This window comes from Trypanosoma melophagium (genome assembly GCF_022059095.1).
Source record: "Trypanosoma melophagium isolate St. Kilda chromosome Unknown ctg7segment1, whole genome shotgun sequence".
NCBI classification, from domain to species: domain Eukaryota; phylum Euglenozoa; class Kinetoplastea; order Trypanosomatida; family Trypanosomatidae; genus Trypanosoma; species Trypanosoma melophagium.
In genome coordinates, this window is record NW_027125191.1 from 687,315 (window position 1) to 700,771 (window position 13,457).

General features: G+C 42.5%; 7 protein-coding genes across 7 annotated transcripts; all 7 read right to left on the minus strand.

The window, feature by feature from the left end:
* Positions 1-104: 104 nt before the first annotated feature.
* On the minus strand, positions 105-3,026 carry LSM04_007080 (Clathrin/coatomer adaptor; the record flags this gene model as incomplete). Its single annotated transcript, XM_067334146.1, has 1 exon — positions 105-3,026. The coding sequence occupies one exon, from the start codon at positions 3,024-3,026 to the stop codon at positions 105-107; it is 2,922 nt and encodes a 973-aa protein (XP_067186435.1).
* A 1,325-nt stretch (positions 3,027-4,351) lies between these two features.
* Positions 4,352-5,110, minus strand: LSM04_006167 (FCP1 homology domain; the record flags this gene model as incomplete). Its single annotated transcript, XM_067334147.1, has 1 exon — positions 4,352-5,110. The coding sequence occupies one exon, from the start codon at positions 5,108-5,110 to the stop codon at positions 4,352-4,354; it is 759 nt and encodes a 252-aa protein (XP_067186397.1).
* Positions 5,111-5,352: 242 nt separating this feature from the next.
* Positions 5,353-6,351, minus strand: LSM04_007073 (SET domain; the record flags this gene model as incomplete). Its single annotated transcript, XM_067334148.1, has 1 exon — positions 5,353-6,351. One exon carries the CDS (start codon positions 6,349-6,351, stop codon positions 5,353-5,355), a length of 999 nt encoding a protein of 332 aa, XP_067186434.1.
* A 636-nt stretch (positions 6,352-6,987) lies between these two features.
* On the minus strand, positions 6,988-8,412 carry LSM04_004076 (ATPase; the record flags this gene model as incomplete). Its single annotated transcript, XM_067334149.1, has 1 exon — positions 6,988-8,412. The coding sequence occupies one exon, from the start codon at positions 8,410-8,412 to the stop codon at positions 6,988-6,990; it is 1,425 nt and encodes a 474-aa protein (XP_067186324.1).
* Positions 8,413-8,741: 329 nt separating this feature from the next.
* On the minus strand, positions 8,742-11,006 carry LSM04_005604 (E3 UFM1-protein ligase 1; the record flags this gene model as incomplete). Its single annotated transcript, XM_067334150.1, has 1 exon — positions 8,742-11,006. One exon carries the CDS (start codon positions 11,004-11,006, stop codon positions 8,742-8,744), a length of 2,265 nt encoding a protein of 754 aa, XP_067186380.1.
* Positions 11,007-11,383: 377 nt separating this feature from the next.
* On the minus strand, positions 11,384-11,854 carry LSM04_000026 (uncharacterized protein; the record flags this gene model as incomplete). The annotated part of the gene is made up of 1 exon (XM_067334151.1): positions 11,384-11,854. One exon carries the CDS (start codon positions 11,852-11,854, stop codon positions 11,384-11,386), a length of 471 nt encoding a protein of 156 aa, XP_067186180.1.
* A 363-nt stretch (positions 11,855-12,217) lies between these two features.
* Positions 12,218-13,300, minus strand: LSM04_004696 (SET domain; the record flags this gene model as incomplete). Its single annotated transcript, XM_067334152.1, has 1 exon — positions 12,218-13,300. The coding sequence occupies one exon, from the start codon at positions 13,298-13,300 to the stop codon at positions 12,218-12,220; it is 1,083 nt and encodes a 360-aa protein (XP_067186346.1).
* Positions 13,301-13,457: the final 157 nt, after the last annotated feature.

Genomic DNA, 13,457 nt, shown 5'->3' on the forward strand with positions numbered 1-13,457 from the left:
GTCGCCTCTACAAAAAAAAAAAAAACATACTTCTACCCACCATGTGAACCTTTATATACTAAAATAATGAATTCTACGTTTTGTTCATTCAATGAACCATACTATCAGGCAAATAAGTTATCCAATACTGATTCTTGACGGCTTGAACCCCCCATAACTGATATTGTGGCTGTCTCTTCTGTAAAATTCATATTGTTAGGAAAAGCAGCCTGAATAACCTTGAGTACGGTAGGCATGATGGAGCTAATATGACGACTTTTAACAGAAACATAACTCTGTGTAGGGGCCTTTCTATCGAGAACAATTTCAACCAGACCATGCATTCCTAATGTTGTCACCACTTTACCATGTAACGATATAAATTCCCCTGACTCACGTTCTGGCTTCAACAAAAAGAACCGATAGTGTTCAAGAGTACTACAACGATTCGGCGCAGCTAACATATTTCTACCAGTATCACCAAGGATCTGTTTAGCCTCTGCTGATTGGTCTAGCGCCTGCCACTGGGCTACAAATGTTGATTGTTCTATTGGTTCAGGGAGTGCAAAAAGTTTATCTGCAGGAACTTCCACACGAAAAATTAAAAGCGGTAAGTTTTGACCTTTAATACCAACTTCCAATAGTTGAAGTGAGGCATCAAAGTGTTGATCGGATACTTTGAGTGGTAACTTCGTTAGCCTTATCTCGCCTGCAGGAACTGAGGGTATAAAATCAGCAATACTTGCTGCAGGTAGTAACCCCAAAGCATTTAAATTCACCTGTAAAATTGGTTTCTCAATTGTTACACTTTGCTGATTTACCAAGGCTATCCAAAGTGCCGGTCCATCTACAAATTGACAATGAATAGCAACCTTAGTATTTCCTGCAGGGAGGACCAACGGTGGAAGTTGCTGCTGTAGTAATTGCTGTGGTTTTTGTTGTTGTTGTTGATGATGATTTTGCGCCTCACTGAAGAGATCTGTCCTTCTCATCGAGGCATCTCCTTGCGGTGTAACATGCGTAGCAGATGGACCACCAAATAAATCATCTAATGGATCAACATGTTTTACTGCAGCAGACGAAGATGTAGCCATCACAGGGGTTTCATGTACCGCATCATTTCCAGTATTAGTATTAATATTAGTATTAGTAGTAGTAGTGGTTGCTGCATCAGGAACCGTCTGGGAGGCAACACTGTTTTCTTCCCCATCATCATCTTCACTTGCATCTTCATTAACAAGACCGTAGGGTGGGAGGAAAGAGTGAAATGGTTTCCCAAAAATAACAGCCACCGTGTTAATAGACTTTTTAAGATCTGCCATCGTCATAGCATCACTGAAGCTTGACTCCACTGTAACAGGTACTTGATGACCGTGTACGATTTGCTTCATTTTGGCAACCCCAACACCTTTTGAAAGTAAACGCCAATAGGCGTAAGCGCGATCTCTAAGATCTGGATCACTGCTTTTGGTTGTTAAAGTATCGAGTACAACGTTGAGTGTTTGCTCCATCCCTTCAGGACCACGCAAAAACATCTTAATGACAGCACTTAGAATTGCTAGTTGAACTGACTGTTCATGAGATGTTAGATCATCAATAAACTGTTGAAGAATATTTTTTCCATTCTCAACAAAATCACAAAATTCACCAAGCATCCAAATAAGAGAAACTTTTGCTTCTTCCTCATGTACTGCATCAGCTCCATGATCATCAATAAGAGTTTGTAACACCAGTAATTCTGGATATTTGCGAACAATATTCTTGCAACTCGTAATTACCTGAGGTAAAAGTTCTGGACGTTTTGAAACAATACGCAATAATAATTCAACACAATTTGAAGCAACCGACTCAATCTTTAATGCAAGCGTTGCAATACCTCTTACAACCTCCTCTGCAAAAACCAGATCCACTTCAGTACTGTATTCTTCCAGCTCTTTTACAATTTGATATGCCGTAGAAGGTGTCACAAGTTTAAGCAGAAGCCGTAACTTTTCAATTTTTACATACGGAGGATCTGTAAATCGGACATAAAAAGAGTCAAGAGTGCTGCGAAGCAAATTAGGGAATATCACCAACATGGCATGAATGTTTTTGCAGACAACATATTGAGATTCTGGGTCTCCCTTTGCAAGGGTTACCAATGCTGAGTTAACTCGTGCACCGTACTGGTTCACCGCTTCTGCACTACAGCGGCCGGCGAGATTTGCAATAACTTTAATAGCTCCCATAACAACAGAGGAGTTTGTGTGGCTTAGTCGCGGTAGTACTCTTGCCACAATATCTTCCGACTCTGTGGTGTTTTTAGGCCGTGCATCTGCCACAAGTTCCAGTATACTTAGTTGTCCCCACTCTGTACACTCTGGGAGGTGGTGCAGTAGGCGGTGAATGTGATCATTGGTGAGCACAATGGGAGTTGAACTGTAGTCATTTACCTCAGCGAGAACCGCCGCTGCGTTAGCAGACACAATAGCGAAGGTGTCATTCAGCAGCTTTAGCAGTTCTGTTGCGAATCCTTGACCTGTGAATATCTGCATATTTTGGTGAAACAGTTTTCCTATACCAATAGCCGCCGTTTTACGAACATATGGATCGGGATCAGCGGCAGCCCGGCGGAGAGGCTCTAACGTGTACTCCGTGACAGAATCTACGCGTATGCAGAGCATCGTGCGCACTGCGAGAGCACGAACAATCGGGGAACTGTTCGTTGTGTCTTGCAGGAATGTATTTACCGCCATAAGAGCCTTATCGGGTTGTAGTTTGGCTGTGTTAAGAACGTAAAGATACACCAATTTCTTAAGCTCGAGGTTTGGTGTTTGGCCGAGCTTGACCACATCCATAAAGAGATAACTGACATCTCGCCCCAATGTCATACCCGCTATGATGCGCTTAACGGCATTCTTCTGTCTATCTCGATCATTGCTGTTGAGATCATCGTGTAACTCCACACCCTCGCCACGTTTGGCTGTACTAAAAAAACGTGATCCGCCACCAGTCCGACGGAAGTTTTGTTGAATTTTTTCTTGCACTTTACGGAGAACAGCATCCATTCTCTTTTCTTCTTTTTTTTATTTGTTTTGACTTATTGGTCAATGTTGCAATGATGACACACCTACTCCTTCCTTTTTCTTCCTTTTTTTCTTTAATTTACCATTAATAACCATGAGAAAACAAGAAACAGAATACAGCAGATATTAGAAATTTACCTCATTGAGGGTCCTATCATTTTAAAAAAGCATTAATAACAATAATAATAGTAGTAGTACCAACAAAGAGTAGGTGTAAATAAATAATAAATATGATTATGATAGTAATAGTGATTATCATGATGAATTCACCAAAAAAGGGAAATACTTCAAAAACAAGGAAAAAAACTGGTATTTGTACATGCATCTCCCTCAATCTTTGTGTAAGGAAAATAAAAACAAAAAGGCCAGGCAGATCCCTTTACCGTTTTATTTTTTCCTCAAAGCCCTTACCTAACCCGTTTTTATTCCCTCACTTAAAAACTTTAGATCATGCACACAGACTCCTAATATCATATTAATACAACAGTACCATCCCAATACGGGTTTCATAATAATAATAATAATAATAATAATAATAATAATAATAATAATAATAATAATAATAATAATTTGAGAGAAAAAGGCACCAATGTCACAGGCATTTCATCTTCGAGCAAAGGACCTGGGATAAAGATGTTTCCCACAAGCATTTTTCAGCAGACACACAGATAGATCAGGAAAACAAAAAGAAATGAAAAAGAAACAAAAAAAATCGCCCCATATATCCAGGAATGCGGCAGGGCATACATAGAAAAAAAAAAAGAAACACACACACACACACAAACACTCGCTGAATAAGGAAGAAAAGAAAGAAAGGTGTAGTATTTTTTTTTCCTTTTTTTGCTCTTTCTACCGACCGGACGTTTGCAACTCTCATGTTTTTTAATACTATTCGTACGGGATAGTAAAGCAAAATAAACAAAGAAAAAACGTACCAACAAAAAAAAAAAGAAATGAAGATGAGGAGTGTGTGGGGCTAAAAAAAATTGTGAATAAAATACTCAAAAATGGTTCTTGCGGAAAACAAAAAAAAAAAAACTGCAGAAACAAGACTGAGAAGATAACGAAAACAAAAAAAAACTTAAAACATGAAAACAAAAACACACACACAGTTAGAGCGAAATAAAGTAAAAAAAAAGAAAATGAGTACAAAAGAAATTTCATCGCGAAAAATAGCAATCAAAGCAACAAACAAACAAAAACCAACAAAAAAAGAAACTGAAAGAAAATCAATGATCCCCTAAACACCTCTTTTTCCCCTTTCCTCCCTTTTTCCTTTGCCTAAGCAATGCTATTTCCTCCTGGGGTCAGTGCACTGTTATATTGCAGCGGTCCCCAATACATGGTGCGGCTCTGTGGAGTCGCGGTGCCCGCTCCGCGTCCGGCCAGTGCGGCTGCAGACAATAACACGCCATCACGTCGCCGTCGTCCGTTGGGACCTCGCGGAGGTGAAGATGTGCGGAGCTGCGGATGTACGCCGGCACACTGACGCCCTCCTCGCGGCGGCGGCGCACGAGATCCCGCAGCAGGCGGAGAATGTTGTGCAGCGTGTCGTCCTCCAGTTCCCCGCCCTCGTAGTCGGCGACGAGCACGCCGTTCTCCTCAAAGCCGCGAATGCAGTCGGGGGTGTTTTCAAATACGATCGTCGTCTGCATGTCGCGGCCGAGCAGCGTGAGATCCTTGCGGCAGGAGGTTCCGCTGAACCACTTACTGTCGCGGTATATCGTGTGCCGCACAAGACCATTGGTGTCAATATGGCGCACAACAGCCTCCGCGTACTGTTTCATGCCAGCTGTCCACAACACCGTTTCGCAGTTCTCATCCAAGAACTGGAGGAGCTCTGCGGTGCCAGGACGAACGTAGAGTGGACCTTCCCGCGCGTATACAAGTGTTTCATCAAGGTCCAAGACAACAGTAATACGGTCAGCCAGTTTGCTCTCCTTCGGAGCGATAAGCGTACAGTTTAACGGGGTGCCTTGAGCTGGTGTTACACGCCGTGGACGACGATGAATAGCACAGGCGTACTCTTCTCTGAAGCTTGCACCGCGTACTCTCTGTAGTGGCATGTAATGCTATTTCCTTCTTTCCTTCTTCACTAACTGCCGACACACAGACGCCATAAAAAGAAAGAAAGAAAAAAGGCGACGGAGGAAAAGGAAGAAGAAGATGATTATAATGAGAAAAAAAAATCCGAAACAAAGAAAGAAAAACAGAAACAAGAAAAAAAAAAAGAAATAATTAGATAGATAAATAAAGAAAGAGATTTACACGTGTGTAAGATTTAATAAGAGAAATACGCATTAATGACCTAAAGTGTGGAGCTGATAGAAGGAGAATGGTCCCCTATTTTTGTAGCAACCCTCTCCCAGTCATGTGACTCAGACTCGCACTTGGGGCAACGACAGGTAAAGAGATAATGTTCATATAACTGTTGCTGACGATCAGGATATGGTAGTGATTCATCAATGTAGCTGATAAGCAACTCTTCTCCAGGTTCAATGTCACGAATTGCTTCTACTGTTAAAGTTTCATCATTAACACAACTGTAGAGAACCTGCAAATTGGGCTCACATGAGTGGTTAAAAAGACATCCAATAGTGTATATACCCTGTCCCCGTGAACTGTAGTGTAATTGCTGTGGATCAACACCAGCTTCCTGTACCTGTTCCTCAAAAGCATTCATAGCAGCCAATCCACCAGGCATACCCCGCACAACTTCTTTCAAATAATCATAGTTTGACGGCGGACTGCGTTCCTGTCCGTTAAGCAATACTGCTCCAAGCAACTCAGACCACGTGGATGACGTGAAACAAGAACGTTCCTCCTCTGTAAACTGTAGAATCTTGTCTACCAGCTCAATCCCAAAAGAGAGGAACTCCTCCGTTGCGTCATCACCTTGGCTTGGCACAGATTGTTCGCGCAGCTTCTGAAATAATTCCCAGCGTTTACGTAATTGTACCTCTTCATCCTGATCGTTAGGAGCGTCGTCAGATAAAAGGTATGAAAATTGAAACAGCGACAGTGGAGCTTTAATTAGCTGGGAAACTGATTTGTAAGCAATTCCCAGGGGTTTTTTATGTAAACGAATGTTTGTAATAGTCATACAAAGAAATCGAAAAGCCAGGAATACAGTATCACTGTAGTTCACTCCTTTGTGCTCCCAGTTATGTTTAATAAATTTATTGTACGCCTTTTTTTGTTCTTCTGTCATTCTACCTTGACATCCGGCAAAGTGGAATCGCGACCAGGCAGCTTCTCGACACCGTACTGAACAGAACACCATTGTGCAACCCTGTTCTGCAAACATACAGTTCACTGAACGAGAATGAGTTTCCAGTTTGGCGTAGGGAAGTTTCGAGACTAAGGCTTTTTTCCTAATTACTCGAGCTGCACAGCGTCGTGAGCTCTCCAATGATAAAAGACAATTACCACAAACAGGTATTGGATTCAGCACATCATCCAAATTCTGTGAGCAACACAATGCAGTTTCCTCATGCACAATATCCCCTTCGCATATTTTTCGACGAGAGAAGAGTCCTTTCCCCTTCACCGGGTCGGTCTTGATACAATAGCTTGTTCCCTCAATTAACGTCCGATAATACGATTCATCATAGCTCCAGACAGGTGTAAAAGAATTCGTTTTGTTGAACGGTAAAAGGAATTGGTAACAAAAAAACAAAGAAAAAACTGTGGAGGAAAGAAAAATAAAAAACAATAATAATAAAAAAAAAAAGAACAAAACAAAGGGAGGAAAAGAGACATATACAAACAAAATGCGAGGAGAAGTATAAAAACCATATCTAACATTTGCTGGCATTATCACCATCGCGCTCCGTGCATAAAAAAAAAAAAGAAAGGAAAATACTCATAGCAAAAAACACACAAAAGACAAAAAAAGAAAAACAGAAAATAAAATGAGCAAAAAAAAAAACAAGACAACTTTTTATTCCAATAACGCCGCCAAATTGTAATCCGATATCAAGAAATGATTATGATTTCTTAACAAGTAGTGTTCGCATCCCATCTCCTTTAGACGACTGGCGATGCGATCGAAACTAAGCAATTCCTCCGTGTTGCGAAAGTTGTAATGGGCAGAATAACCACTACGATCATCCTCACCCTCGCTATAAAAAAGATCATTACCAAAGGTTGCATTACTTGTATTTTCACTAACGAGACGATCCCATGGCACTTCACTCGTAAAAAGAAGTTTTACATTGTATTGGTATAATTCATCAACAAGAATGATAAACTGTTGTGCAGCATTTTTGCTTACAAGACTAATCTGTGGGACATTAGTAATGATCACAATATGAAAAGACTTGGCTATACACTGGAAATCTGGTGGACCCAAGGGGCCGCAAATGTCTGAGAAGTCAAATAGTGCAACACCACCTCGTTGGAACGGCACTGTTAGCTCTCTTCCGTACAACCATATAGTTGTATCACGTACCCAAGTAGAATCACTTATAAATCCACGTTCCACAAGCTGTAGCAGCCGAGTCGTGTTCTCCTCTGTGTTTGGAGAAAGGAAAAGAGTCCCATGATGACTACTTGACGCGTTATCGCGGTAGTCTTTCGTGCTGTCACAATGAATCACATCACAGTATTGCCACAAGATGGGTAAAAAACGCTCGAATGCAGTTGAGATAGAGGTTAACTCTTGTGGAGGACGGTTACTCGTCGTAAACACAATTAATCCTTGTGGAAGTGCTCTAGAAAAAAATCCAGATAGCAATGCTGCGTGCGTAACCTCAAATGTTTGGAATTCATCAAGGCAAAGAATTGGAGATTCGTTTAAGACATCATTTACTACAATATCAAGTGGAGAAGCTTTCTTTACTAGTGCCGATTCCTCCGCTACACGCAATCGCCAAATAATATCAGACATAAAGGAATGAAGGTGTGATCGCCGCTTTTTATAGCCAGGTGTATCGCAAAGCTCAAAAAGGTCCATGATAAGAGTTTTGCCAATACCCACACTGCCCCACATATATATACCGCTTTTCTTGTCAATACCCACATTTTCAGGCCAGTTGATTGACATGTCTCGCGTGTGACGATTGGGGAATACGTGGCGTCGCACATTGAGATGAAGACGCCGCAAAGCGTCTGTCACTAAACGAGCAGCAGCACCAGCAGCACCAGAAGAAGAAGAAAACGATACGTCTCCCCTCGTCAGAATTTCACCACCTCGTGGGGAATTAATGTGGTTCAGGAGTGGTGTGCACGCCTGTGCCATAGCCCGTTGACCGGGATCATCCTTCAGTGCACCTTTCTTCACGAGTACATTGTACATCTCCGTCACTGTCCGCCTGCTCGAGACGTGTGCACGCCACATATTGTGAACGCAGCGAGATGGCCGCATGGCTTAAAAAGAAGCAACGAATAGCAGTAGTCAAAAATAAGAGAGGAAGAAACCGAAAACAAAAAAAAAACAGGTGTCTATGTGTAGATCTTGGTAGTAAGAGGCGGTGGAACAGTCAAAAGAAAATAATAATACTAATAACAATAATATCAAGCACATAATTGATAACAAGAAGCGTAATGTGAGCGTACCTGGAGCAGGCAAGTGACATCAATGAAAGGATCAAAAACGAAAAAAAAAGAGATGCAACAAAACGAAGAGTAAGAGTAAAGAACAACGTCAGAACTGAAAAAAAAAAGAAACGCTCCTACGTTTTTTTTTTCCATTATTTATGCTCCTTCCAGCGACTCCTGGCGAAGTTGCTCAAGAATTGCGAGAGACTCATCAGACAGTTCTCCCCTGCTGATTGCACCTGTGATGTGGTGAAGGCACTCCTGCAGGTGACCAGCAGCATCTGATACTCTCTCTTTAAGAAGTCGTGCCACCACACTTGCAACAGCTTTCCCTGGAATTTCAATATAAACATGAAACTGACTCTGTACAAGAAGACTGCAGAGGGACGAAAAAAGGGATGCACTCCTTGTTACATCGTTAGTAAAGGTTTCACTCTTGATTCGATCCACCAATGCTATCTTTAACCCTGCAAACATTTCCCTCTCAGCCTTTTTATTCAGAGGATGGAAAGAAGAAACAGCAATTTTTCCAGTGGAGCACATTTCCTGCAATAGACTTGCAAAGTTTTCCACAGACTTTCCATTTACTGCCTCTACAATCGGCAAAAGTGACTGACGCTGAGATTCCGGAAAAACACGTAATGCCTTCTGGAGCATAGTAATCGTTGGTAGTTGTGGTTGTTTATCCTTTTGCTCCACTGTCAAGATATCACAAATACGGTCATATAGTTCAGGTACATCCAAGCCTTCATTCAACAAAATATCACGTACCATAGGTAATGCACGAGTTGTTAACAAGTGCCGATTGATTGCAACAGAAGCAGTTTCATCTAACTGTGTTGTAGCCCAAGAAACCCCCTTCGCAGCCACTACCATATCAACCCATGCTGCATATAATGAATTCTGAAGTTCAGATCGCATACGTTTGAGGTCTACTGATGCATTCTGATCGGCAGCTGCCAATAACTCTTCATATACTTCCATAGCAAAGTCTTTCCAGTGGGAGCTAAGTTCCTCAAGAGAGTGATTGTACTGCTCTTCTGAAAGACCTGTAACATCTGATATAACGCGCAAAAATGTTTGTTCCTGCTCCTCCCCAAATACAATCCCACTCTGGGTTTTTTTCCCTCCTTTCTTTCCTCCCTTCTTAAGGGTCTCTGCAAAGGCGGAACGCAGTCGCTCCTTCACGAGAGATTGAGCCGATTCATGAATAAACACTCCACCATCCAGAACAATACAGGAGAGAATGATTGGATGCAGTTCGCGTAACCGCTTCATTAATACGTCCATGTCCCGCTCAAGATCGACCGCAAGTGGCAGAAGTGGGGCGAGGTCAAGCGCCACTGCGTCACCCTGCACAATATCTTCAAATGCTACAATGTTAGCAAGTAGGCGATCCGAAACGAAACAAGTGGAGAGTGCATGCCCTGCATTAGGATGACTTTCACTTCGGGCCGCCGATGCCGTATCGTCGTCGTTATTGTTATTATTATTCTTGCTACCATTTATATTGTTACTTGTGGAAGTCTGATTTCTTCGTCCACGGCGCCTTTGCGGTTCTTTGGTTTGCTGTCGCGAGGTGGGGGCTGGATTATACCGTGCGAGGAGAAACTCCCTTGGTTGAGCGATACCCTGTTGCTGCAGAGTGGCGTACTCGATGTATCCATTGGAGATGTACACATTTTCCACCTGCACGGCACGTTCTGCTTCGAAGTGTGCTGGAACGTACACATCGCCGTCAAAACGCCCTGGGAGTTCTTTAGCGACTGCCGCTGCGACGACGCCTGCGAGGGGGGCGAAGAGGCGGTGGGCGGCGACGACGGCGGGGAGGCGGACGGGGCGGGTGGCCGCCATGAGGGCGGCACGGAGGATGACTTTCTGCGCCCGCACGAACCGGGGGGTGTAGAACGCCTCCCCCTCCAGGACGGCCCGCAGCCGGCCGGACCCCACCGCCCCCGTGAGGAGCCCGTGGGCAAAGAGAGACGTGAACTGGTGGGTCTTGGCAAACTCGGCAATGGAGAGGAATCCCCGCTCCTCCAGCACCTCCGCAGCCGCCCGAACTGTGGAGTCTAGGTAGTCATTCGTGATGAGCTCTCCACTCTCCATGCGGATGGTGGGATCAGCAAGAACCTCCGGAAGCAAACGCTCAATAAATGTAAAATGAACGTTTAAACTACCAGGAAGATCAACAGCGCTCATTCGTCCACCATTAACAAGAATCTCATCCACAACTTCACGTCGAAGTTGGTCCCAGGTTAGGTATTCTTTACCATCAACAGTGTATAGGAGATCAACTAGTTTCTTCTTGCGTAAAACATTTATAATCTCGACAACGTTACGTTCGCCAATTTGGTTTGGGACGTCCTGTCTTTGGATAGCCTGAAACTTTTTCACTAACTCACTAAGTTCTGCGTTGCTCATTTTTACCTACAAAAATTACTACCAAGTACAAAAAAAAAAGACAAAACATTCACAGAAAAAAAAAGAAGCATTACAAGGGATGAAGCGACTAACGCGTACACACACAAAAAAAAAAAACAATAATAATAGTAACAATAAGCAAGACATGGCCATCGAAACTATTAATAGCAATAAGCTCCAGATCTTTACAGCTCACTTTATAAAAAAAAGCAAAGAAAGAAGAGGAGATATCCACAGAGACAAAAACAACAAAGAAAGTACTAAAGAAGAAGTGTAAAAATAATCTTATGACCTCTCCCCCCACCCGCCTCTGTATATGAAAAAAAGAAGCAAGTAGAAGAAGAAGAAGAGGTAGTGGGTGGGGATAAGAGAGGTCCTTACCCACTACAAGAGAGGACATGAGAACCTCGTGCAAATACCCGCCCTGTTTTTTTGTCCTCAAAAGAATAATCCATAAATACCAAAGCACCGACATCCTTATTAACGAGACGGGTTACACAATTACACTCAACATTCTCTGCAACGGGAGCAAGGTAGCTTATCTCAAAGCTAACAGATGATAAGAGTGATCCAGGAGCAGCAGCAGCCAAATGTAGTCGCGTAAAGGAATCTGCAAGAGTTGCCAAAGCACCTCCATGGGTAGTCTTAAATCCATTTAGGACAGCTTGACGGGAAACCCATGGGAAGCTCAGTACTCCATCCTTTCCCTCACTTATACCTTCAGGCTGAAACTCCACTGTATTCATGATGCCAGTGCTGTAGCCATTCTCCATGCCCAACATCTTAGCAGCTTCTTTCTTCACCTGAGAGAGTGTCACAGCCGCCACACGGCGACTTCCCTGCGGCATGGTTTATGATTCTTGTCTTCCTATTTTCTTTTTTTTTTTTGTTATTGGTTTTTCTTCCCCAAACGGTCGTACTGTGTCGCTTTAAAAGAAGAAGTTTTTCAACTGCAGAAAAAGAAAGAAGAGGAAAATATTGAAACAAATACATCTCGCATACAAACCTTTTTTTTCTTCTCAGTAATAACTACACCCGTGTACCTTTATATATTTCCAAACAATAACTTACACAGAGAAGCAGTGTTCCTTTGCCTCTCTCTCTCTCTCTCTCTCTCTCTCCCATTCCACTTTCGCTGCCATTATTATCGTCATCATAATCATCACCGTTTTCGTCGCCAATCATCACTAATCATAGTGGTATGTTTCACGTTACGCTTTGGCCCATGAAAAGGTAAGATCACCAACAACATCTTCGTGAGAGAGTGCAAAAGTTTGTGGGTCCTCCAGATCCACAAAATGTTTTGCTCGACGTAATGCACGTTGTCGTCCCCCTGGAAGCACTTTGCTAGTGTTTTCCATGGCCGTGGAATCACTTAAAGGTAGACAATTCAAATTATACAGTTTTTGAGTAACCAGATGATCTCCACAAGTACGGTGATGCAACATCATGAGACGCCTTGCCACCTGTTCACCACAGCGTCTACAAGGGTAAATAAAATCTCTCAAAAAATCCACTTCATCCAAGTCAGAATCTTCATCTTTTCTACGTTTTCTCTTTTTAGAGGGACTGTTTAAATTGCGCAAAATCTCAGCATATGAAGAATAACCCCAGTAATTTGATCCATATGTACAAAGTACCTCTTCGCCTGGATGAAGATCACGGCTAGCGACAACAAATACACGTCCAGATAGCATCTCGTACTCTCGCATTTCAACGTTAGCAGCAATGGGTCCATTGTCGTTAATAAATGTTGCAAGTGAGAGATGTTCACCCTTCTCGTTCACGCCATCTACGTAAATAGGAGCGGTTCGTAGCTTCACAACATAGATACTCTGTTCCACTCCTTTTGGGGGTCGGTTTAGCACACGTCCCACATATTCACACACCACAGCTCCTTGCGGCAACGCCCGTGATGAGCGCAAAAATAATCCAAGACCAGCCCTTTCTCCAACTAAAGACTTACGAACCTCAAAAAAACGGTGTTCAGCCTCGCGGGGAATGTATTGTACCAGCGTTTTTTCAGCAACACGCAAAAGTGTCATTCCCAGAGCTTGGTATTCCTGTGTCACGAGAAGGTTTCGGCACACAACACGGTTCATGCCTCTTACCACAAAAGCATCATCACCCCACCTTTCTAGGATACCTTCGTCTAGCATATTTAGACAAATCTCATTTATGTTTTCAATTGACACTGCGCCCCCCAGTGCGTCTGAGAGACGTCTAGGGGTAAGAGGAATACGGGCCCGCCGCAGGATTTGCGTCACAATACGCTCCAAAACTTCGCATATCATGCACTACCATTAAACAAAGAAAGAATAGAAAAAAAAATAATAATAATAATAATAATAATAATAATAATAATAATAATAATTATTATTATTATTATTATTATTATTATTATTATTAACAATAAAAAAAAGTTTTAATACAGAAAAGAAGACCGCCACC